The sequence below is a fragment of the Callorhinus ursinus genome, unplaced genomic scaffold, assembly GCF_003265705.2.
Source record: "Callorhinus ursinus isolate GAN/ISIS: 27379988/994484 unplaced genomic scaffold, GSC_fseal_2.0 scaffold4, whole genome shotgun sequence".
NCBI classification, from domain to species: Eukaryota; Metazoa; Chordata; class Mammalia; order Carnivora; family Otariidae; genus Callorhinus; species Callorhinus ursinus.
In genome coordinates, this window is record NW_027397066.1 from 82874716 (window position 1) to 82899997 (window position 25282).

Below are 25282 nucleotides of genomic sequence, written 5' to 3' on the forward strand. Positions count from 1 at the left end.
AGACTAGGAATTTCCTTAAGACAATAACATTTACCACTGGTAGTTTGCCACGATATTGTTGATCCATTCCTGAATAGCTAAGAAATGATGCGGACTTACTTCGATACTGAAGTACCCTCTGTCAACATAGTCCCCTAAGAAGAGGTAGCGAGTGTTGGCAGGAGATCCCCCCACTTCAAAAAGCTTCATCAAGTCAAAGAATTGTCCATGGATGTCCCCACAAACTGAAAGAAACAAAGAAAATTCATTTTATGGTCACATTATGATTCTGAATTAGATTTAAAAATTACAAAATTTTAGAGCCAGAAGGAATGGAGAGCTCGACTTAGCCGAAATATTCTTTTGCAAAACAGGGTAAGTGAGACAGAGATTTCAAAGTTAATTAATAGCAGACCTGGCTCTAGCATACAAACTTACCAATTCACAGATTAACTGTAAAAATAAAGATAATAATAATAATGACTAGTATTGCTATACATTCAACAATGCTACACCATACCCTGTGCTAAGAAATTTATGCACATTTCCTGATTTAATACTAACAAGGTCATGGCGTGAATTTTCCCTTTGCAGATAAGAGATAAGGCAAAGAGAGGTTCAGAAATTTGGAATTATCTCTATATAACTGAGTTCTGAATAAAGAAATACTACCTTTTATCACCTCTTGAAGAAAAAGAAAGTTAATATGTATCATAAAAACTGTATTTCATTGAATCTAAAATGCCATCAATTATAAAACACATCATTAGTTTATGTACCACTAAGAAAAACCTTCCAATTTAAATTTAAATTATAAAAGAATATTTTTTATAAGATGTGCTCTAATATCAGATATTAAAATGACAAAAAAATTGTGAAATAAAAGAAAAACCTGTAATAGTACCAAAATTCACTGGGAAATAGTATTTCTTAACTTTCTCACCTTCTCTTTTAAAACCAAAATTCTCGAAAGACCTATGTAGCCTCTCTTTTTAGAAACCACTTATTCAGTACTTATCATTTCATTTACTACTTCCAAAGCCCTAAATATATATATATATATATATATATTATCTCCATTATACAGATGAGGATTAGTGTAGCCAAGACAGGTTATGTGGCTAAGGAAGATGACTCTTCTATATGGATGATCCGGGGTTTAAATTCAGGTTTGCCTAATTCAAAGCTTTTGCTACCAACCACCATGTTATAATATCTTTGATATTTTATATGTTTTACCTATGTATATGTATTTAATATTTTAAAATAATTTTATGCTTAAATGATGAACATGATGTGGCTGTTTCTTGAACACTAAGAGGCTCATGGAATGAATATATCAACAAATAGGAAATCTTAGGAGGCCAAAGTAAGCTATCTTAATCCATTCTATGCTGCAATCAATTTAAGATAAAACCATTTTAGTCTACCTCCACCTCACTCCCCCTCTCCCTTTCTCGTTTGCTAGATGTGGGTCTTCGATGTCTTAAATAATCCAAGTTTCTTTCTTCCTTGGATTTCCACAGGCTGACACCTTTTCAGCCACCAGTCACAGGTGCAAAGGGTTCTTTCTTGAGCACTCTATATAAAGGAGTTGCTTTTCTCCAAAATCATTCTTCATCCCATTGATTTGTTTTACCTTCTTCACAATACTTAACACTATCGGAAATTTTCTAGCTTACTAATTTGCATGCCGTTTCTTCCCTGATCTTTCCCATTGAAATATAACCTCTGTGAAGTTGTATAACTTGTCAGTCTTGGTCACTATACCCCCAGTGCAAAGAACAGCACCTCCCACCCACTAGGCACATGAGAAACATGTGCTACCTGAGGATTCTTCCACTGGGCTTGCGCTGTGCTTAATTTGGAAATCCATTAACTGAGAAGTCAAGGATTATTAAGATGCCCTTGGGATTGACAGAGTTGGATGACAAGTCTGTAGAGTTCGCTCTGGTGCAAGCCAAAAGCCTTCAACTGGTCTAAGGTGCGTGTTTTAAGCCTTTGAGTCACAGCTTTCAAAACAGCGTGCAGCAAGACTGGGATAGAATGCAGGACCTCCAAGCTGGTTCCCCTACCTGGTTCTACATCAGAAACACATGGGGAGGTTTGGAAACTAGATCCCTGGGCCTTGAACTGGAATCTCCAGAGATGCAGATTTATAACCAGCTCTTAGATAAGTCTTATCTAGTCGGTAAGACTAAATAGACCTACACTTTTGAGTCTTTGTGGGCACACCTCAGCCCTCATTCTGCATGCTTGTGTGGTTCGCCTCACAGGGATTATACGTGGGGGAGATACATGTTTGAAAGGCAACTTCTTTCAGTGTTAATTCCAGGTTGGTGTGAAAGCAGGAGTTCCTATTTGTGAAAGGATAATATTGAAGGGATTGTTTGATCAAATCTAGGAGAAAGAGATGAATCAAAGAAAAGTGATAAGATAAGAACAATATTTCTTTGGGCTTTTGAATGTAGCTGTTGCTTATGCCCGTGCATTTCAGTTTTAGGATAAAAGATTTATCCCAAATATCTGGGAACATTCACTACTTTGATTTCAAACTTCAGGATAAAAGTGATTGCCACACCCAAGAGGCTATTGGGTGGGGGCTGTGGCACCACACAGAGGGAAGGTTACTTCTATGTGATGGTAAGTGAAAGGTATAGCCAGGTAGCTTTCCCTCTCCATGATGCTGTGGCTCCCACCTTCCATCCTCTTGGGTATACCTGAGCAATATAAAAATGTCAGCTAATGAGGCAAGCTGTCTTGCTCACAGTCTCCAGTTCCTCCACCAGGCTAGGTCCTTTCATCTTCAACATCATTTGGTTTTAACAACACTTCCAAAGCAACCAGGCTTTGACAAGTTCTGTTATACCTTCAAGGCAAGCTCTTTCTTCATCGACATAGCCTTGTTTCCCACATTTCCCTAGCCTTCCATTATTTGCTTCTCATTCCCAATGGAACACTGCTGGTGGACAGAGTACTCAACTAAGGGCCAACACTGAAAGGCCTGTTATATTGAAAAGGCTCCAAAACTAAAGATACACAATACGGGTAATAAAAGCACTCCTACTCTCTATGAAAATATCCATTCACCTGGCTAAACATTCTTCCAAAATACATATTGTGTCTTCAATAGATTATTAGGAGAATTGTACATATTTCCATCAGAAATGTAGAGAGTTAGGGCATTAATAAAATGAACACATCAAAGATAATGAAATAAAACATAAGGATTTTTTTTTTTTCTGGACCATTGATACCCTTATCCATGAGTAACCTGATGTGCCACAACCTGATGGTTATTTTCCCTATGAACTGTGGTCCTACTTTTGTTTTATATTGGAGAAGAACTCCATGAGTTTTTATACTGCTCGGGTATACTAAGCAGTTCAATCTATTTGATGAGAAGGTGTCATTATCTTCTTGGTTCTTTCTCTAAGTGGGGTGACTAAGTGATTTTGAATGTGGCTATTCTAATATTCTCAGTACAACCAAATGGTGCAAGAGTGACCAACATCCCGTGATGCTTCCATATTTATTGCTTTTTTCTCTTCTACTATCAGGAAATACATAAATTATGCCGAAATAACCAAGTGCTAAGTAAAACCTAAGCAAACAATTACTTTTAAGTAACTGCCTTTTAATATCGCTTCCCTGCCCACGATGACTCTCAGTCCACCGCAAATAAAACTTTACTGGACATGATTCTCACATATGAGTGGTACCAACTTCTGATCTAAATCTTCTGAAGGAGAGTACAGAATTTTGAAGTGGGAAACTGAAAAAAAAAATACAGAAAGGATACTTCTTTATTTCTTAAGGAAGGAAATAGCTTTTATTTCTAATATTTCTGGATAGCTAGTTACTAAGCTTTGAAATCACAGGCTTGGACGGAGGCTCAAGTACATATAAATATAAATATAAATGTGTGTCTGTCTATGCATGTGTATGTGTGTGTGTGTAAAACCACCCACCACAAAGGAGGAATTATTTGGAGATTAGTGGTCAGCGTAGCAGTTAGGGAGTCATTAAACAAGTTCAAGACTTTACTCACTGTATATTACAGCAAAGTAGTGCTAAAGAGAAAGCAATAAACAGCTGGGGCAGTAACAAGGGACTCTTTGTAGTTGGCTGAGTAAGTTCTTATAATCTACAAACTGACAATGAATCAGTCACAGGGCAAGTCTAAGAGTCCCTAAAACCAGCACACTGCTAAGTAGAGAAGATAATGGCCAGCATATGGAGGACAAATAGGCTCTTGAGAAAATAATAGGCAGAGGAAGAAGGACAAGCTGGAAAGATAATCATGACCACGACCAAGCCCTTGTCTTGCATCTCCTGACTAGAGATAAGCTGGTAACTCTATTTAGAAGGGATAGCTGTTTGGTACAAAAACCACGCACATATTATACATACAATTAGGTAAGCACGTCATAGTTAATTTAGTGAATCAGCAAATAAGTATGTCCATATTATAACTTAATTTTTTTTCAAAGAATTCCATTGTTTCTAAGTTCACATTGGCAATTAAATTACAACAATTAAAAAATGTAAACAGTACACAGTACTGAATACAGGAGGATGAGGGCCCAGTATAATTGCTACACAGTTGATAGTTTGAAAAGGATTCTGATAAAACTGTCATCCTGAAAACAAGTCATATTAACAAATATAAAATATATACTTTCATGTAAAACTACTTACAATAGTTTTGAATTACTGCTCACACTCCCACATTTTCTTGCTTATATAAAAAAAAAAATCCATCAAAGAACATCACTGGATCAACTTCTTACTGACACTAAGCAAAATTTCTATGTCATAGCATTCCAGGTTAAAGAAAGCTTACACAAATTAGAATGCTTGGAGACAGAGAAGTGAGTTGTTAAAGACAGACAAACAGCCAAACAAAAAAAACTGTCAAATGATAAATTGCAGGGGGAAAATAGATTTTTAATAGACCAGCTTTCAATATTGCATCGATACCATGATTTAGAAAAGTCTAGTGCTTTGGATTCTTGACTCGCTATTTTTCTATAAAGACCTTTTAGTTCCTCCAAAACACTGGCTTTTATCATCTTGGAAGACTTGCATGAAGTAGAATAACTTCTTATACAATTTTTCCAGTTCATACTAAACTGACAGTTTGTAACTTTTCTTTTAGAAAAGACGTTACTGAATCGCCCAGCAATTTTCACCATTAGGGTGCCACTGTCCTTTCAGCTTCACTGACTTCAACCCAATATTTTTTCCATAGTAGCCACATTCTCCCAAGACAGTAACATTTCTAATGTTAAGGAACTAACGTGTCAAATTCTCAGCATGAGGGGATTAACCTATTAAACTTATTGGTTTGATTTTTTAATCTTCTGTCAGCTACAACTTATTCTTTCCCAAAATTTACAATTTTGCAGAGAAAGGTCTTACATGTAGAGATTTTGCTATAGGTTAAAGACAAGTACATATCTGCTTCCCTCTGTTGTTAATCCAGGCTTAGGTAAACCTTCGTGAATGGTTAAGTTCCAGTACAAACCAGCCGGTGTGAATATGTGTAGTTAATTAGCAGAATGTGTAAACTTCTGAAATCTGGCAGTTAGTGAGATAAAAGTGAGTTTTATTATGGCATTCCCTAATTTGAAAAATCTTCATCAACTGTAAAATAAACTAACCAAGGAAAAATAAAGGAGTTTAATCCACTAAAGATGTATACTTCAAAATAATTAATATTTTCCCCATAGCAAATATTATCTGTCAAATGTTTAACATGCCATAGGCACTTTATAAACCACAAAATATGAACTCTTATTCATTCAAAACCAGGGCACTCTGGTTTTGACAGTATAAAACAATAATGAAAAGTCTCCAAATCAAAACTTGCTAAATACTGAAATTTCAATAATTTTATTTTATTTATTTTTTTAAAGATTTTATTTATTTATTTGAGAGAGAACAAGCAGAGGGAAGAGGCAGAGCAAGAGGGAGAAGCAGGCTCCCTACTGAGCAGGGATCTCGACATGGGGCTTGATCCCAGGACCCTGAGATCATGACCTGAGCCGAAGGCAGACACTTAACCAACTGAGCCACCCAGGTGCCCCATGAAATTTCAATAATTTTGAAGGAAAAAAAAATAAAGCTATGAAATTCAATACAAAACAATAACAGCACCAGTGCAGATTAATAGCAATAATTTCAAACACTTTATATTTATGATGCTATTTTATGAAGATGAATAAACTGTTTGCCAGTGATAATGAGAACTATAACAGAACTGAAAAAAAGGGAACTATATTATAGATTCTAATAGTAACAATACAGTACTAAATCCCCTAAATCCCCAAATCTCAGTTTATAATTATAATCTGAGAAAGAAACTAGAACAGTCTACATTTTTAAACTATGTTATAGAAGGACCAAACATATACAACATCATAGTATGTACACAGTGTATTCAAATCGATAGAAAAATAAATTATTGAAATTTATGTTTATTTTTTTGTCCTAAAAATAAGTTGTTCTCACCAGCAAAATTATTGTTTGATTTTTTTTCCTTCCTGGGTTGAATGCTTTACAAGGTTTTGTTTACTGGAATAATTTAATTTATTAAACAAGAATGTATTTGTTTCAACTGTTACCACTATTTTTCCATTTCAGCATCAATCCAGATTATAACAAAATGCATAATTATTAAAATTCATAATGTTATAGAATTATATAAGTCATGGTCATGGCTGTGATACTAATGACTAATAACAATAATAAGTATGTACAATACTTACAGGATTATTTAATTAAATTTGGTCATCACTCTGTTCATGTGTCCAAGTTTGGTCAGACCTGGAAACTACCAGCTGATTATGTGATATGTGGATTTATTTACATTATGTAGTTCACTAAGCCCTTGATTGTCATCACTAATCAAGAGTATTGGATGAACACTATTAGCTGACGTAACTTCAGTCAAATATAAATAAATTTGACGATTTACATACTTAGATATACCATTAGTAAATGAATGACTGTTCTCTTCAATTTTTGAAATACTGAGCCCAGGTTTCAGAACCCAGTGAACTCCCTCCAGAACCCTGAAACATGGGCTTTCAGCACTATAACCAGATCTGGGAGTTACAGATCTATGCCTTAGTGGTGTTCCTATCTGTATATTTCTGGAGCTTTTTTTTTTTTTTAACTATTTGGTAGTTGTGGTCACAGTATTCTTTCAGTTCTGGCTTTTTGCTTTTTTCCTGGTTGTGTTACTTCATCTTTGAGAAGAGGCAGTAGAGTGCAATGGTTAAGTAGACAGACTACAAAGCTAGACTGCCTAGTTTCATAACTGCTTTTTGTTAGTGTTTTGGTTTGTATGTGTATTCCTCCTGATGGACCCGAGTCAATGAACTATGGCTTCTTAGTTAATTATTGTCTTCTTCCTTCTCCCAGAATCAGCTTTACTATCTATTGAATATATGGATTCTTCCAATTTGCTTTTCCCAACTTCCTCCTTTCCATACACATTTACACTCTATCATTTTTTACTACTTTTCCTTACGGCTTTCACCATCTTGCTTTGTAAAAACATGCCACCTGTCTGACTAGGACAAGATACTTAATCTTTCTAGGAGGTCTCAGATGCCTCATCTGTAGAGGGCTTCATATGAGACCGTATTTGATATGTTTTCTTTAATTAAATAAAGTAATATAAGGGAGAAAAAAAGGCTTAGCAGGCTGTGGGCCACGGACTGTATGGACACAACATGAAATAGTCATGGTAGCTATTCCAGGTGGCGTCTGCCTAAGAAATATTGTGAATGTTTTGCCAGATTTCGATAGATGATATCTAAGTACCGGTACTCAACATAGCCATAAATAAAATATACGAAAAGGTGTTCTAGTTTTTCCGCTTTTTATCCAAATCTATGCTCTCATATATCGGAAGCTGTTGAGGCTGGAATCAAATAGACCTGGTATTGTGTTCCACAATTGCCATTTTCTAAGAGTGGAAATATCTGCCAATGGCTTTAGTGATATTACCGATCTTCTGGGGAGTAGCAGCACCGTGGTGAGTTTCCAGTTAGTCTCGTTTTCTTTTGTAGCAAAGCTCATTTACAAGACCACTCTGTTTTATGGTTGTGTAATGGTAGTAATGTTTTAAAAGCTGAAAGTCACATAGTCAATAGAAGGAATATAAGGTACTGCACCAAATGGATTAAAAAACAAAATAAAACAAAACAGCTCTTCTTTAAATTCTGGAAAACTCAGTTAAGAAAAATCTTCTAAGTGGGGAATAAGTGAGTCATTTCTTATTACTGTTATGATACTCCTCAAATTTGGACAATTTAAAAAACTATTTTGTTTCTAATACTTTAAAAACTCAAGGAAAGCAAGCTACTGATATTTAATTCTAAAGTTCACATATTCATCATTAAATTGGCAAACACAGGCAGCGGGCTTATCAGTAAAGGGGTTTTTATCTAGCACTGACTTCCAAGTAGGCAGCTCTATTTATGCCTACTAGTAAGTGAACAAAGCTAGTAAGTGCTACTCCTAAAAGATAATACTTAAATGACTTAATAGAAAGGAGGATTAAATTTCTTCAGTAAAAATATAAGCTAACTTGTCATATGAGGCATATTTGGAAATGGAATTTTTAATTTTTAATTGACCAATTATTAAAAATAGATGAACAACCCAGACATGTTAGAACACATTCATTTGAAAATTAGTTAAGAAAAAGTATTCTCTGGAAAATAATTCTGACAAAGACAATGAGCCTATTTCTTAATTCTACCTAGTTTTCCTTAATCTATCAATCCCTCATCTATCTTTCATTCAGATATTCCAGAATTATTTATTCAGTTAAATATCTCAAACAACAGGGGAGCCTGCGTGGCTCAGCTGGTTAAGTGTCTGCCTTCGGCTCAGGCTCAGGGCATGATCCCAGGGTCCTGGGATCAAGCACCAAGTCAGGCTCCCTGCTCAGCGGGGAGGCTGCTTCTCCCTCTCCTCTACCCGCCGCCCCCCCACCCCCGCCATGCTCTCTCTCTCACTCTCTCTCTCAAATAAAAAATTTTTAAAAATCTTTAAAAAATATCTGAACAAATAAACAAGCCAATGAAATGTGTAATATTTACTAAATAAACTATATTAAAAGGATGAATAAGTACCACCAAAGATTGATGATTTCTTCTTTGCGCTAGAATATACTGGGACAATAAAGAAATGAAAGGCTTGGAATTTGGTCTCAAGAACTTTAGAGTGTACTTGAGAAAGCACACACGTACAAAATGGTTTTGAAAAGTGTGGGCTTCCTGGCATCCAGTTATTTCCCTCTCCATTTTGAAACTTCTGAGCACTTTCTTATGGTCAAGAAATATGGGTTTAAGAGTTAGTTCTCCCATAAACATTTATATAAGTGAATCATTTCATTGCCTCTCTGCCATCTGTCAAACTTCCTAACAGAGGCAGAAGGATATATAGTTTCTCTAAAAATAAATGTCTAGTTAAAAATGCTTTACATATTTTTTTATGTTTTTATTTTAAAATTTCAAATTACCATTAAGAAAGCATGAGATTGTGTTGTTTATCCAAAGGAGGTATCAATTTAAAAATTTTTAAACTTGTACTAATTAATTTCATATTTTTATGTCAGAATTAATATCCATTCAATTGAAGATTCCACTTGTGGAGGTGATTATATTCCACAGTGATACAATCATCAATTTTGCTTTTCTCTATGAATACAAATTGGGGTCACAGTCCTAAATTGACTTAAGTCAAGCATCTGTGTCTCTGTATATTTTGTACTTTTATATATGTGCTTGTCACCAATTTTAGCATGAATCATGTCTTATGTTTCTTCACCATTTGACAAGTATCTACTAAATTATGCAAAAATCATGTTTGCCTAACATGCTGTATAAAGCATATAAACTAAAGGATCATGGCGATCTAACGCAGGTGTTTGGAAAACACAAAACCACTTCCAACAACTCATCATAACTTGTGATTCATTAGTAATCATTTTCAAATTTAGTTTATTTTTCACTGATTAAAAATGATGAATGCTTCTTATATATTTGAAATGCTAAAAAAGATCAATCAGGTTTGTCAACCAACTCTTTTCCTTTCCCTTGACAAAATATAAAAATTTGAAAAATGAAAAATTTTCATAATGTGTTTGGCGAGTTATTACACTGATTTTTATTGGGGAAAAGTTTATTTTATAAAATCACATAATTTTAAGTTACATTTCCTTATAAGCCTGCTTTATTAAATTTCCAGAACTCTTTCCACCATCTATATTCACTACTTAAGGTATTTTAAACAAGACTTTTAAGTGTTCTTAATACATATGAGACTGATTTTAAAATATTATGTCTCTTTGTTATTAGTCATGTCACAAACTGAATTACATTTTTCAAAAGAACACTGGATTTCTCCTGTGATGTTTTGATACTTTACAAGAGAGTTCACAGGTCAGGGTGGACAAATTGTCCATAATCCCAAAAAATACATAAACTAGGATATTCTATTCAGTCTTAATTAGCAAGTAGTTATGAATTACCTCCCACATGATAGATGTTATGGAGAATTAAAAAATAGTCACTTTCAATGATGGGAAGAAAAGTTTATATAAATATGAAATAATTCTAGAAAAAGATGTAATTTTATAGTAAAGGAATATAAAAACAATCAATTCCCTTAAGAAACACAGAGCATACATGGGATATAAGACCTACACATGTGAATAGGGACCAGCTGGGGCATCCAACTGCATAACTGCTACTGATCTGACCTTTCGTCAGTAAGAAAACACTGACTTTTGACCGTGATCTTCGCTGTGTGACTTCTAGACATGTGAAATGTAGATGGCTAAAACCGTTCCAGAGGGGTCTAGTCAAGAGGCTCCTTAACATTTCAAATTTCTCAGAACTCGAGACAGGATAAAATCAATTGTACTTTCTGTGTTCTACAGATGTTACCTGGGAAATAGGAGGAAGCCGAACACACGGGGCTTGCCATGTGTGCTGTGCCGGCATGGCAAGTATGATCCTTTCCTTCTGTTTCATGAATAAGTAATTTTCCTCTCTGCAGTGCTAAGTCATCCTGACCACTTTTGACCTTTCCCTCCCTAACAGTAAGAGCAAGCAAAGACCAGTGTGACTGAGGTCATATATTGGCTTCAAACGTGTTCTGCAGAGCCAAAAGGGTACATGAGGAGTGTTAGAGTTTTTATAACAGTAAGATCTACTTTGGTCATTTTTCATACTTGAAGTTGGTTCCATGGAAGGTTTCTGTGTGTGTATGGGTGGGCGTTGTGTTGGGGGAAGGGTGGAGTGCTAGGTTCGGCTGCTTAAAATTTGTTTACAATTATTACTGAAATAGACAGAAACCTTAACAGAAAATCAGAAATTTGGAAATGAAGGTTGGTTGACGTTATCAAAGAAGACTTAACCAAAAGGAAGTGACCTATAGTGTTTAAAAAAATTTGTAATCAATTGAAAATAAGAGGAAGGGATCTTTAGGTAAGAAGGGGCAAATGAACCAGAATAAATAGACTGCAAAAAGAAAAAAAAAAGTATTGATCAGAAGGTATATGTGAAACAGAGGAGATAAGTTAGATTAGAAAGGTGAGATTAGACTACGAAGGGCCTTGGATTCTTGTATGTGATGTTTTAAGGAGTAGGAGAACAATCCCAGTAATATAAGAAGATAAATCTGGAAGCTCTCGGGAAAATCCAATGGTGTGGAAAAATTGAAAGCCAGGTTGTTTTCAATAAGAGGTTCACTACAATAATTAAGTCACAAGACAACGAGGTCTGATATTACAATGGTGGCAATGTGAAAAGACCAAAGGGGCCTACTAGAATATTTTTATACTTCTATATGACCATTAAAAAATATATAATAAATGAAGTCATTCATGTATGCCCTGATTCAGTAAACAGTAAATGCCTACAACATTCCTTTTTTTTTTTAAGATTTTATTTATTTATTTGACAGAGAGAGAGGGAACACAAGCAGGGGGAGTGTGAGAGGGGAAGCAGGCTTCTCGCCGAGCAGGGAGCCCGATGTGGGACTCAATCCCAGGACCCTGGGACCATGACCTGAGCCGAAGGCAGACGCTTAATGCCTGAGCCACCCAGGCGCCCCTGCCTACAACATTACTAAGAATATTGTGTAGACCCTAAGAATGTTCGGGTATTAGACCCTAAGAATGTAACAGAACTTAGACATAACTAATGCTCTCATAAAGGTAGCATGTAAGAAGGACAATGAACTAAATAAGTAATAATAATACTAGGGTACAAGATCTAAAGGCAGAGATTTTTTTTTTTTCTTTTGTGTTCACTGTTGTATTCCTAGTGCCTGGCACGTAGGGAATCCTCAATAAATATTCGCTGAACAAATGAATGAATGAATGAACAATGCAATGGGCATGGTAAACTTGGTAAAGTTTCCTGGAGGATGTGGTACTTAGCTGAAATCTGAATAATTAAGAGCAGTTAGTTACAGAATGGTCAGGTCAGGGGCAGGGAATATTGCTCACAGCAGAAGAAAAATGCATGGCATAATTTAGGAAGTGAAAGCAGATCTGTGAATTTGGAGTCTAGGTAGGCCATGAAAAGAGATGAAGCTGTTAGATTACCACGGGCCAGAGAATAAGGATGTTTTCATCCAAGTTAGGAAGTACGAACTTGATCCAAAGAGGAGCCATGAAAGGAGTTTGGGCAGGAGAAAGACTATCTTAACCCTGGTAAGTCACTCTACTTCTCTAAGCCTCAAGTGCCTACCTAATGTGTAGAATAAGGACAGTAGCAGCTACCATACACAGCAGCTGCGCAGATTAAATCTGATAATGTAGTAACTGGCACAGATCAGTCACTCAACATTAGGTAAGTTCCCTGTCTCTATAATACCACAGCTCCCACCAGCTCCACTTGATTGCAGCTGCCCCTGCTTAATAAGTGATTACAATAATATTTCAAAGTTAAATATCACTAGCATCAGTCTGGACAGAGTTTTGTATATCTTACGCTAATATTTTGCCTTCTTTTATTCAATGCTAGGTAAAGGGTGATAGTCCCAATGCTACACCTGTAGACGCAAAGTGCAAGCAAGGTGACGTTGCTTTCTGATTCACCTCATTTCACAAAATGCGATTGAATCAGAACAAAGTAACTACAGAATATTTAAAATAGAAATTACACATGAATAGATTACACAGAAATTAGAATTTTTGGTTGAGTAGCACATTTTTATTACAACACTTTTAAATCCCATCACTTATAAGGTCCCATAACCGATACTCATTGTTAAAGTAACTTAACATGGGCCGGTTTCTGAATTATTAACTGATGCACACAATGCTTTTCACTGATTGTAAATACAATGTATTTAAAAGGAAGCAAAGAGTTCCAATATGTCTTTAAGAAGAGAATCAGAATCCGTCAAAGCCTCAAAGATAACAATGAAGTGTAAATGCTTGTTTGCAAGCATTGCAAGAGAAAATATACGATACCATAGAACCTTAAGCCACATAAAAGATCTGTTGCCAAGATCTTTGAAAATCCTATAACCCGCGAATGTTATTAAGCATATTATTCCCCCATGAAATGCAAATAAGCATGGGCACTGGTTTCAGGCACAAACGGATCTGGGCTTACACAAAACTTCCCCAACTTTCACTCTCACATCAGTTTCTCTGCACACTGGTCTTGTTTTCTCCTACCAGTTAGACTTACTCCAAGTATCCTCCAAATCACATCCTGCCAGCATGCTGAGTTAGGAAGTAGATGCACCAATTCCAGTCCAACTGACCCATGGAGTAACTGTGCTCTGCATTTCCCCTGCTCACTCATGACTCAATCCCTGTGTCCAGGGAGCAGTGCATGCCGATGGGCCAGTCCCCGGTCGTGTGCCCACCCCGACTTGCTAGTGGGAGAAGGTGAAGTCTGTCATATAAAAGGAATGGGAATGGGGAAAGTATTTCAGGCAAACACAAAAAGGGATTTGTCTTTAAAAAAAAAAAAGGTTGAAATTCTTGTACTTCTGTTTACCTTAAAGATCATTTCAGTAGCCTTTGCTAGAATTTTAAGTCCTTATTTAAGCAATGTTGGCAAGAACTGGACAACTCCCTGAGATAGTTTAATATACACTTTATCTAGTATCTGCAGAGAACACATGATGGAATCATTTATATTACAGACCCAAATCCCTGAAGAAGAGGCCATTCCACTCTTCAGTTTATCTAAAGCCTTTCTTTCTGGTTATAGTCATCACCTCATTCCTTCTCACTGCCAATGGAATTGGGCTCTTTTTATGGACTTCCTTTTTTTTAAGTTTTTTTTTATTCATTTGAGAGAGAGAGAGAAAGAGAGCACAAGCAGGGGGAGAGGCAGAGGCAGAGGGAGAAGCAGACTCCCTGCTGAGCTGGGAGCCATATGTGGGACTTGATCTCAGGACCCTGAGATCATGACCTGAGCCGAAGGCAGAAGCTTAACCATCTGAGCCACCCAGGCAGCCCTTGACTTCTTTTTTTCACAGACACAGACACACACACACACACACAGGTGAACATACACACAGTACTTAAAAAAAATAAAGAAGTCAAAATGAAATTCAGACACAGAAGGATCTGCTAGCCTAGTGCATGAGCTAAATTAAACACGTCATGAACCACCGTGAAAGGTCAAGTCCTAGAATGTAAAAAATTGTGGATGCCAATACTCTACTCTTTTCCTACTGTATCCTGTGATGTCTAAAATATGGTGAAAACATTTTAAGTACCATGACTCATGTCTCTGAAGATGGCAGCAGTTTTCATACAAAGATCAAGTGTTGGAAAGGCATGGAAAACTGGAAACGAAACAACTATATAAAAACCCACTTAGGGGATGATCTAATCTTCGTTGATTCCAATTCCTGTAAGGATTAGAAAATTCTACGTTAAGCACACTTTCCATATTTCTCTTTCCACAGTTGTCATTAATTTGGTATTTACAAAAGACTTTTTGACTAAAACACAAAAGAGATGAGTTTCTTCATATTTCAGCCACACTGCTTCTCATTTGCAGTCAGAGTCTTCTATTTGGGAAATCAAGACTGGTTACTCTGGAAATATTGATGGTACAAACACATGGATTATCATGATAAGCCTCTATGTACGATGCACCTTTTCTTCACAGTATCTTTAAAAACTTTACAGACCTAAAAAACTTCTGCTTATCCACCACTAAAGCTCTCAAGAGCAGACAGTGTCTAATGGCTGTACAGAGCAAATTCTTAGTTAAGTGTTCCACTCAGAAAATAAACACATTCTCTTCCCTAGGAGACTTCAAACACCTCTTACATAAGCAGAATCTATCTGTGTTGGAAACTGGCCATGCAATCAAAATCTACAATGCTGCTTCCATGAAGGCTGTTAAAACTATATGAATACTTCAGGCTTGTCTAGATGCTATTTATTCCTTATTTGAGAAGAGGCACTTCCAAAAGCAAACAGGATCTGCAGCACCAACTTTGGGTTTATAACTTATATCTTAGTAACCTGTGTTCAGTATTGTAGGTCCTCTAGGATTTGGGTCCAGATTTGTCCCCACAGGGACCTGAAACCTTGTCCTCCCTTACTTCAGCCCAGGGGCTTGGTTTGGGCTATATCACTTATTCACAGAAACCCCTAATGCCTATTCATTGGTTAAATCTCAAGCCATCACCTGTTCTTAAATCTCCCCCAGGTCCCTAATGTTGACATCTGCTTGCTTCTGGAGATCCAGTTTCTCCATTTTGAACTTCTCTGTTACTAGATATTACGAGTTAAATTGTGTCCCGCCAAAAGATACGCTGGAGTCCTAACCCCTGGTACTTATGAATGTAACTTTATTTGGAAATAGGGTCTCTCTGCAGATGCCATCAGGTTAACGTGAGATCGTACTCCATTAGGATGGGCCCTGATCCAGCCTGACTGGTGTCCTTATAAGAGAAAAATTTACGCCCAGAGACACAAGGCCATGTAAAGACAAAGGCAGAGACTGGAGTTGTGCTGCTTTAAGCAAAAGCAGGCCTGGGGCTACCACAAGCTGGAAGAGACAGGGAAGAATATCCCCTAGAGGTTTCAGAACAAACATGGCCTTGCCAACATCCTGATTTCAGACTTCTAGCCTCCAGAACTGTGAGACAATAAATTTCTGTTGTTTTAAGCAGCTCAGTTAGTGGAACTTTGTTATGGCAGCCCTAGGAAACGAATCTACTAGATTCATTACTCAATTATTTGAATTTGACTGACACACACACACACACACACTAACATTTCAAGTTCTTAAAATATGCCAAGGAGGGTTTCTAAGCATTTTAAATACTTAAGTTCAATGAATCCTGAAATAACCATAGGAGGTAGGTACTATTATAATAACATCATTTTCTTGATGGGGATTTGAGAAAGCTTAAGCAATTCACCCAAGCTGGTAAGTGGCAAAGCTGAAATTCAAATCCAGGGCATCTCCGTCTGGGGCCCATGCTATAGTAGGACTATTCATGTCAGCCACCATATCTCTGCCATGTGAACAGGCCTTCCTGCCCCCGTGGCATGTGTCTTCATGGAGAGTGAACCACCCTCCACATGCAGATGTCTGGGCTGCAAACTTTTCCAAGTTGTCCTTTCCCAGTAAGAGTTAGGATATATGTCCTGAGAGATGACATGAAAATCTTTCTTAAAAAATCAGATGTGGGGCGCCTGGGTGGCTCAGTTGGTTGGGCAGCTGCCTTCGGCTCAGGTCATGATCCCGGGGTCATGGGATTGAGTCCCGCATTGGGGGGGTCCTTGCTCAGCGGGGAGCCTGCTTCTCCCTCTGCCTGCCGCTCTCCTTGCTTGTGCTTTCCCTCTCTCTGACAAATAAGTAAATAAAATATTTTTAAAAAATTATAAAAAATTAAGAATTAAAAAGCAAAATGTGAGGAGCCTGGGTCCACGACCATTACCTTGAAAGGGTCCTGGAAGTTTTAGTTGACTGCAGATGCACCGTGTGCCATATCTGCGCTGAAACTCCTTTTTTTTTTTTTTTAAAGATTTTATTTATTTATTCATGAGAGACAGAGGAGGAGAGAGAGAGAGCGAGAGAGAGAGAGAGAGAAGCAGAGGGAGAAGCAGGCTCCCAAGGAGCAGGGAGCCCGATGCGGGGCTCGATCCCAGGACCCTGGGATCATGACCTGAGCCGAAGGCAGACGCTTAACCATCTGAGCCACCCAGGCGCCCTCTGCGCTGAAACTCCTAATGCAACAGCTCATTCTGAGCTCCTTCTTGTTAAGCACACAACAACAAAATAGAATGCCCTAAACGAATACGACAAACATTATTTTGGACCTTGAAAACATGGTTTAGAAGAAAAACAGGGGCTACTCGGTCCAGAAAAAAAATAGATGGCAACATAATAACTAACTGTTCTCAAGTATTTGAGAGGCTTTTATGGATGAAACATTAGGCTTATTTTCTGTTTCTTGGGAAGATATAATAAAGGCAAATGAGCGAAAGTTAAAAGGGAGCCTGCTTTACCAGCATTAAAAAAAAAAAAAAAAAAAAAAAGGGGGGCGCCTGGGTGGCTCAGTCGGTTAAGCGACTGCCTTCGGCTCAGGTCATGATCCTGGAGTCCCGGGATCGAGTCCCGCGTCCGGCTCCCTGCTCGGCGGGGAGTCTGCTTCTCCCTCTGACCTTCTTCCCTCTCGTGCTCTCTCTCTCTCATTCTCTCTCTCTCAAAAAGAATAAATAAAATCTTTAAAAACAAAAAAGATTCATCGCTAACAAGAAAACAAGCAGAATGGAAAGGCTAGTATGGCAGTGTAGTGAGCTCACCTACACAAGAAATATTTATATCAAGTGTGAGGCACCAAGTCGCTACTATAATTCTTTTACATCCCTGTGTCCTCCCTTCATTTTCTTCTTTTTGATTAAGGATTCTCTTCACTTGGGGAAACTTATTTTGGGCAAACAGTTTGAATCCTGCTTCAAGCGGCAGCTACCACTAACCAGCTATTAGATTCCTAAGATCTTGAACTAGTCACGTCTCTGTTCTCTCAATAAAACTGAAATAATAATATTTCACCTTGTACGGCTAAGGATTAAAAAGCATTGCACTGTGACTGTCACTGCGATATTTCAATGACCTGAAGACCCTACCAGTCATAAGATACACTAGTATTTCATGTATCACAAAATTAAGCAAATGGTGAAATGTTTTCTTACCACTTAAAATGCTTATTTTATACTTTATAAGAGAAATATTGAATAATATAGTTCTAAACCTTCCTTTCATTGAGTTTGACTCATTAGAATCCTTTCTCATGGCAGAACCATTGATGTTTTTCCACAACGTATTACCATCTATGCTATCCAAAGTGTTCAAGATGCAGTGTGTTTCAAAGGAATGCTCCAGGGGCGCCTGGGTGGCTCAGTTGGTTAAGCATCTGCCTGTGGCTCAGGTCATGATCCCAGGGTCCTGGGATGGAGCCCCACATCCCGCTTCTCCCTCTCCCTCTGCCTACAGCTCCCCCTGCTTCTGTGCTCACTCGCTCTCTCTCTCTCTCTGTCCCCGCGTCAAATAAATAAATAAAATCTTTAAAAAAGTAAAGGATGCTGCAGTATTATAACCAGGATTTTGTTGCTGAACTTCCTTGTTTGGGGTACAACAGGCAATCCTCCGCTTTTATGTTGGTAAGAAAAGGTGATGGGCTTCATCAGCTTATGGAAATCGTCATTTCTCAGGTCCTTGTAAAAGCATATGGTTTTTGCTTAGTGTGAAAATAGGTAATTATAGACAGTTGTCCAATTAATGAATATCTTCTTCTCTATATTAAATGTGTGTGTACCTCACCGTCATGTGTCTCTGCCCCTCTACAAACAACATTTCGTTTCAATGCCAAATAATATTTTTGGAGGCACCGTAAACAGCAATTAAACATAACTCACGCAGTTCTGGCACTGCACATAACTCAGAGACAAAATAAATGGCTATGACTGAGCTGGTGCCCCAGCAGACAATGACAGCTCTAGCATGCCTATTGCTTGACCAACAGTGATTCTGAGACCCAGGCAAATTTCAGAGAAGGTACAATATGAAAAGAGTACATTTTAGAATTGGTGAAATATGATACTGGTTTCGTCAACTGTTTTTTTTTAATTTGTTTTGTTTTGTGGGAGGTCATTTATTTATTTATTTATTTATTTTTATTTAATTTTTGCAGACTGACAGCTGTGAGTTATAATGAGCTTACCAAATTAATACATGCCTACTCCCAGCCCATGGAGAGTAGTAAATTGCTCTTGTTCTCATGACACATTTAGATTAGAAGAAGTAGAAAGAGGGAGGAATACTTGCTTAATGGAGTAAAGGCTGCAGAAAAATCCCCCTACAGAGGAGGGGATTTTCAGTAGGGGGATTTTCTGCCCTTGTCTAGAACAGAGGACAGCTAAATTACTTTTTGATCCTCATCCCAAAGCAAAAAGGCAAGATGGAGGGAGGGATGGGTGTTCTGACTGAAATCATGCCTTGAGATGCAACTATAAGAACATATTCAACGAGGAGTCACAAAGCTGGTTGTCTCGGGGGCTGAGGAATGGTGTGCAGTTGGCAGGCCTGGTGCCCAGCCAGTGTGAGGAGGCACAGAAACATGTCTGTGCTCTCCCAGGTATGCCTTTGGGAGTCCTGTCATTTCCATACCTCTCTGTGTACCACCTCACCGCCACACGCCCTTCCCCACCCACCCACCAAAGATGAGGCCTTCCAAGCAGGGGAAGGCTGAAACCCTCTGGAATAGCTGAGTCACCACCGTCCCTGGGTTAGGTGCCTGCCTCTGTGCTATTTTTTTCTTTTCCTTGTTGCTGATCTTATTCTTTTCGGAGGCTCATCATCCATCCCACATTAGTTTTAATTAGTCGATGCAGGGCTGCCCTCCCTCTTTCTACTTTTTCTAATCTAAATGTGTCATGAGAACAAGAGCAATTTACTACTCTCCATAGGCTGGGAGTAGGCATGTATTAATTTGGGAAGCTCATTATAACTCATAACTGTCAGTCTGCAAAAATTAAATAAACAAACAAATAAATAAATAACCTCCCACAAAACAAAACAAAACAAATTAAAAAAACTCAAACCAGCAAGGACTCTGTCTTCATTATTCTGTGTTATATAAAACAGGTCATTAATAAATGAGCAAACTGGATTTCCACTTCTGTTAATTTGAGATCTTACTAATCTTTTTTTTTTAAGATTTTATTTATTTATTTGACAGAGAGAGACACAGCGAGAGAGGGAACACAAGTAGGGGGAGTGGGAGAGGGAGAAGCAGGCTTCCCGAGGAGCAGAGAGCCCGATGCGGGGCTCGATCCCAGGACCCCGGGATCATGACCTGAGCCGAAGGCAGACGCTCAATGACTGAGCCACCCAAGCGCCCCTGAGATCTTACTAATCTTAAAACATTGCTTTTACCATGACACTTCTCTGGGCAGAAATAATCAATGGTTGTCTTTTGCCTCAAAAAACCCCAAAAATCTAAATTTCCTCTCATGACACAGCTATACCCCTTCCTCTCATGACAGTCTGGTTCCATCCCACCTCTCTAGGCTCATCTCCAGTCAATCCCTTTGAGGAGTGTTTGGTGTTGTGGTTGGGTGTGTGAGCGCCAGTGTTTATCGGACTTGATTCAAATCTTGGCTTTCCTGCCATCGAATGCGTCATTTTTGGACAACTAACTGCACCTCAACAAACTAAACAGAGAGAAGATATCTACACCCTGGCTTATTGTGTGACATTTTTAGTCACCACGCACACTATCTGACATATTGTAAGTGTATATAAATGTAGCTATTGTACAACAAAAGCATATCACTTTGTTTGAAATCTTATTAAGGCTTGCTCTTTCTACTAATCATTCTATATTTGCAATAAATACATACATATTTTACATTATGTGTATGTTACATCTAACGTTAACATACTCAACTTCATACATAGCTATAAGGTTACCTGTGTAAAAGGTTACATATACATAGGGCTAAATACATAAGCACATAGGTTAGTAATTTCATATTATGAGTAATATGAAAATTGAAATGAAATGAAGTGATATGAATGATATGAAATGATATGAATATCTGACATATGAAAAACATTTTTAAAGAAAGCTTTTCACGGTCAAAGTATTTTGTGAGGGTGGAAAGTCAGTCTTAGATTTAGATGGTCTGCTAAAGGAGATTTAACTGGTTAGTGACGGGGTCAGGCCCAGGACTCCTAGTTCCTAGTAGAGCAGTGTTCACACATCCCAAGTTTGATTAGGCAATTAGAGGACAAAGACTTCCTTTTTGTGTTCTCTACAGTATCCAATATCATGCCTTGCGTCTGCTCATTGTGGGAGCTCAGGCATATTTTGCTTATTCCCGACAAAGAATATGGCAAAGTATAAACAGTGTTTTAGGTATAAACCAAGAAATAGTTGAACCTCAATAAAGTCCTGATGTTTTTGCATAGAAATGGAATGGATTCCCTACCCAAAGCAGATTTTTGTTTTTTTGTTTGTTTGTTTTGGTCTTGTAACTACTGAGCAAATAAAATGAAAGGCTTTGAGACACTTCATTCTGTTTTCTGCTAGTTTTGATTTTAAGTTTGTTTCAACAACTCCTACTACTGGGAAAGATAACTAATGATTATAGGACAATACAGTTAATTCTTTAAAGTCTTTAAAATTTCATTTCTTTTTGTGATATTTTTAAGCCTTCTAGCAATGTGACATTATTATATAATTCTAGGTTTTTGCCACAAATTATGTCTCTTGCATTAATTTTCCAATGAATTTTGCATAGTACCTTCATATTTTACTAACATATCTATTTTTTTTTAAGATTTTTTTTTTTTTTTGGTTAATTTATTTGACAGAGAGAGACCCACTGAGAGAGGGAACACAAGCAGGGCGAGTGGGAGAGGGAGAAGCAGACTTTCTGCCGAGCAGGGAGCCCGATGCCCGATCCCAGGACCCTGGGATCATGACCTGAGCCGAAGGCAGACGCTTAATGACTGAGCCACACAGGCGCCCCTTTACTAACATATATTTTGACCAGAATTCTCCATCTTAACCTATTTCTTTATTTACATAGCAGTTTTTATAATTTATAATTATCCAAACCTCATTCTATCTCAGTTTGCTGAAGGAGATGACATAAAAATGTTCATTTGTCTCTAGCAAAGTAGAACTTGTGCTATATTTCTCTTTGCAGTTTACTTTTCAAATTAACTTTGAATTTAGTGTATATCCATGCTGAGTTCTGAAGGCAGAATTCAACACTAATGACTTAAGGATATTCTCATTTTGCAAAATATTACCCTTTCCAGATGTCGATCTCACCAGACAAACACATGCCCCACGCAGATACCTGGTCACATTAATGACAGGGATGTGCTAGCAGACTGGAACGGCTGTCCTCAGTGGTACTGAGAACGCTGACCACGCACTACTAGACACTGAGGACACTTTCCCATTCCCTCTCCTTACCCTTTCCAGTGCAATATTCTCTGGACAGGATGTATTAACTATACAATTCCAAACAATGTGAAAAAATGTGCTATAACTTGCACTCTAATTTGGGAAGAAAAACTTCAAGTTGCCTTTTTCTTTAAAGTCACTTTTAGTAAAAGTCAAATGAATTCGTGAGCAGCATAAACACTGTATTATGGACAAAGAGAAATGATGCCAACATCATCACGCAGATAGCTTGCAGTTCCTAAAGTATTTCAGTTAAGTGTACATAGCTCTGGAGTTTTAAGTCTGGTTATGTCTCTATCCAGAGACACACGTTTCTTGTAAACATATGATTAAATTTAAGGGAAACATTGCCATCCATTTCTGGCATTCTATTTGCATGAAGTAAATAAAAGCGGGTAGACTTAGGGATTTGAGCTTAAACCCTTTATGAGACATCATTCCCTAGTAAAACATTTTCATGGAATACTCGGCAATTTTGATTAGTTTCTCATGACCCAGAAAAGAGGCTACAACCTAATGGGGACAGAAATAATACCATCTCAAGATGACATAAGACCAATATTTTACTGCTCTGCTCAAAACCCTGTGGCATCCCATCTGCACTGCATAAAAGCCAAGGCCCTAACTGCTCTGGTCCCCCAGCTCCTTCTCTAACCTCAGCTTCCCCTCTTCGCGGGCACTGACTTTGCTTCAACCACGCTGGCCTTGCATCAGGCCAACCCTCACCTCAGGGCCTTTGTACTTGCTATTCCTCTCCATGGAGAATTTCTTAACATGTGCTCTTTCCTTCTCTCACGTCCTTCTGTACCTGCTGACATGTTATCTCCTCAGAGAGACCTTTCCTGACCCTCCATCTCACATTGCCTTCTGGACACGCTTCATCCTTTATCCTTTTCCATTCAGTCTTCTTCCGAGCACTAGTTACAACTTATATTACATGTTTTTTTAAACCTCCCGTTTCAGCTTGTTTGTCTCCTCCACTAGAATGCAGCTTCCTGAGAAGAGAGACACAGCTGCATCCCAACATACTGCTTAATGACTAGCTCAGAACATTTTTGAATGAATGAATGAATTTAGAGGATGGGTGGTACAGAAGTTGAATATGCAGTTATAACACAAAGTGGTAAAATAATCTCGTAGATGTCACCTAATTATGGTACAATGATACTTAACATCAACATACCGATGGAATTTAATATGAAAAAGCATTAAATGTCAAATATTTTAGATCATTTGAGGGTAACCAAAGGAAAAATACCCACCCACCCACACACACCCACACACACACACAAAACAACCCACCCAGAATTTATTGTAGTTGACTATAAATTATCTGGCCAAGTAAAGAAGGCACTGATCAAAAAATCAGCACAGAAGCAAAATATATCTGAAATGAGAGGTTTTAACTACCTGAATACCTTTGTAACCATTGACCAGCCGGCCTAGAAACGAAGCATGAGAAAATGCTAAATTTGACATGCTGTAAATTTCACCCCAGAGAGCCTGAGGAAGAAGTTAGGATAACCACCACTCCATACCGGATTTTGACAGAAAAGAGGAGCTGGTTAGTGAATTGGAAGAGACAGGAAAGCAGTGATGTCATCTAACCACTCAAGACAGTGAGAAAGGAGAAAGCTAAGCACGCTCCAAACATAACCGGCAGATGGACTTTCGGAATGAGTAATGATAACGATAATAATACCTATCACTCACTGAGTGTCCATTCCGAGGCTAGCACTGTACAAATCAGTGAACACTCACGACGTCCATAAACTGTGAACCCCACCACCACAGTGCACCCCTATCTTTTAAAAATCAAAGCAACACCTTTAAGAAGAGAAACTTTCGGGCGCCTGGGTGGCTCAGTCGGTTAAGCGACTGCCTTCGGCTCAGGTCATGATCCTGGAGTCCTGGGATCAAGTCCCGCATTGGGCTCCCTGCTCGGCAGGGAGTCTGCTTCTCCCTCTGACCCTCTTCCCTCTCGTGCTATCTCTCATTCTCTCTCTCTCAAATAAATAAATAAAATCTTTAAAAAAGAAGAGAAACTTTCATAATGCATTCAGGTAAGCAAATTTACATTAGAAATAAACTTAGAAATCAGCCTGTAAAAACCATTTTTGTACAGAAAGGCAGCTGGGGAATACCTTGCTACTACTTACTGAAGGGGGTAGCCACAGTACACAGCTGGGGGGGCACAGCATCCCTTGGAGCTGGGCTGTGCAAGACGTCTATGACTACATGCCTTGGCCCCAACCTGGTCATACTTTTTTTTTTTTTTTTACCTTGCTTCTAGTCACTTCTCTTTCCCAGCCACCCCATCCAGACGTTTCTGTAACATCTCCTGATTTCTTGACCTCTTGGAGGTCTTCAGTCTCAGCGCATAATTCAATTTCTACCTCACAAGTGAAGAGAGAAAGCCAGCAGGCAACCATATTCTCTGTCTCCCGACTTGTTCCTTCCTCACCCATACCATTTTCTCTCCCGCTGGCCTTCGGGCTTTCCTTCTACCTAAAGCTGATTAGTCTACCATGTTTCCATGCCGAATTTCCCAGGGATCATGCCCCATCAATTATTTACTCTGCCTCTTTTATTCCTGACTTCTCCTTTGCCGCCGGTTTCTTCCATTTTATCTATAAACACTTGAGTCTCTGTGATGGTCGAAAGCCTCTCCTTGCCCCTGGGATCCTCTCACTCCTACTGCTGAACATTTTCTCCTCACTCAAGCTACCTGACCGGGTCTGCGTGAATGTGTTCCCTTCCTCCACCCTGATCCCTCTCAGTTCACTGT

General features: G+C 38.2%; 1 protein-coding gene across 9 annotated transcripts in view; it reads right to left on the reverse strand.

The window, feature by feature from the left end:
* The window catches only part of PPP3CA (protein phosphatase 3 catalytic subunit alpha), a 502337-nt gene that overhangs the window by 80001 nt on the left and 397054 nt on the right, over window positions 1-25282 (reverse strand). For all 9 annotated transcript variants that reach the window (XM_073892032.1, XM_073892038.1, XM_073892035.1 and 6 more), the window contains one exon: window positions 100-224. In XM_073892032.1, coding sequence (XP_073748133.1) covers window positions 100-224 — 125 coding nt within the window. The remainder of the gene's footprint in view (window positions 1-99; window positions 225-25282) is intronic.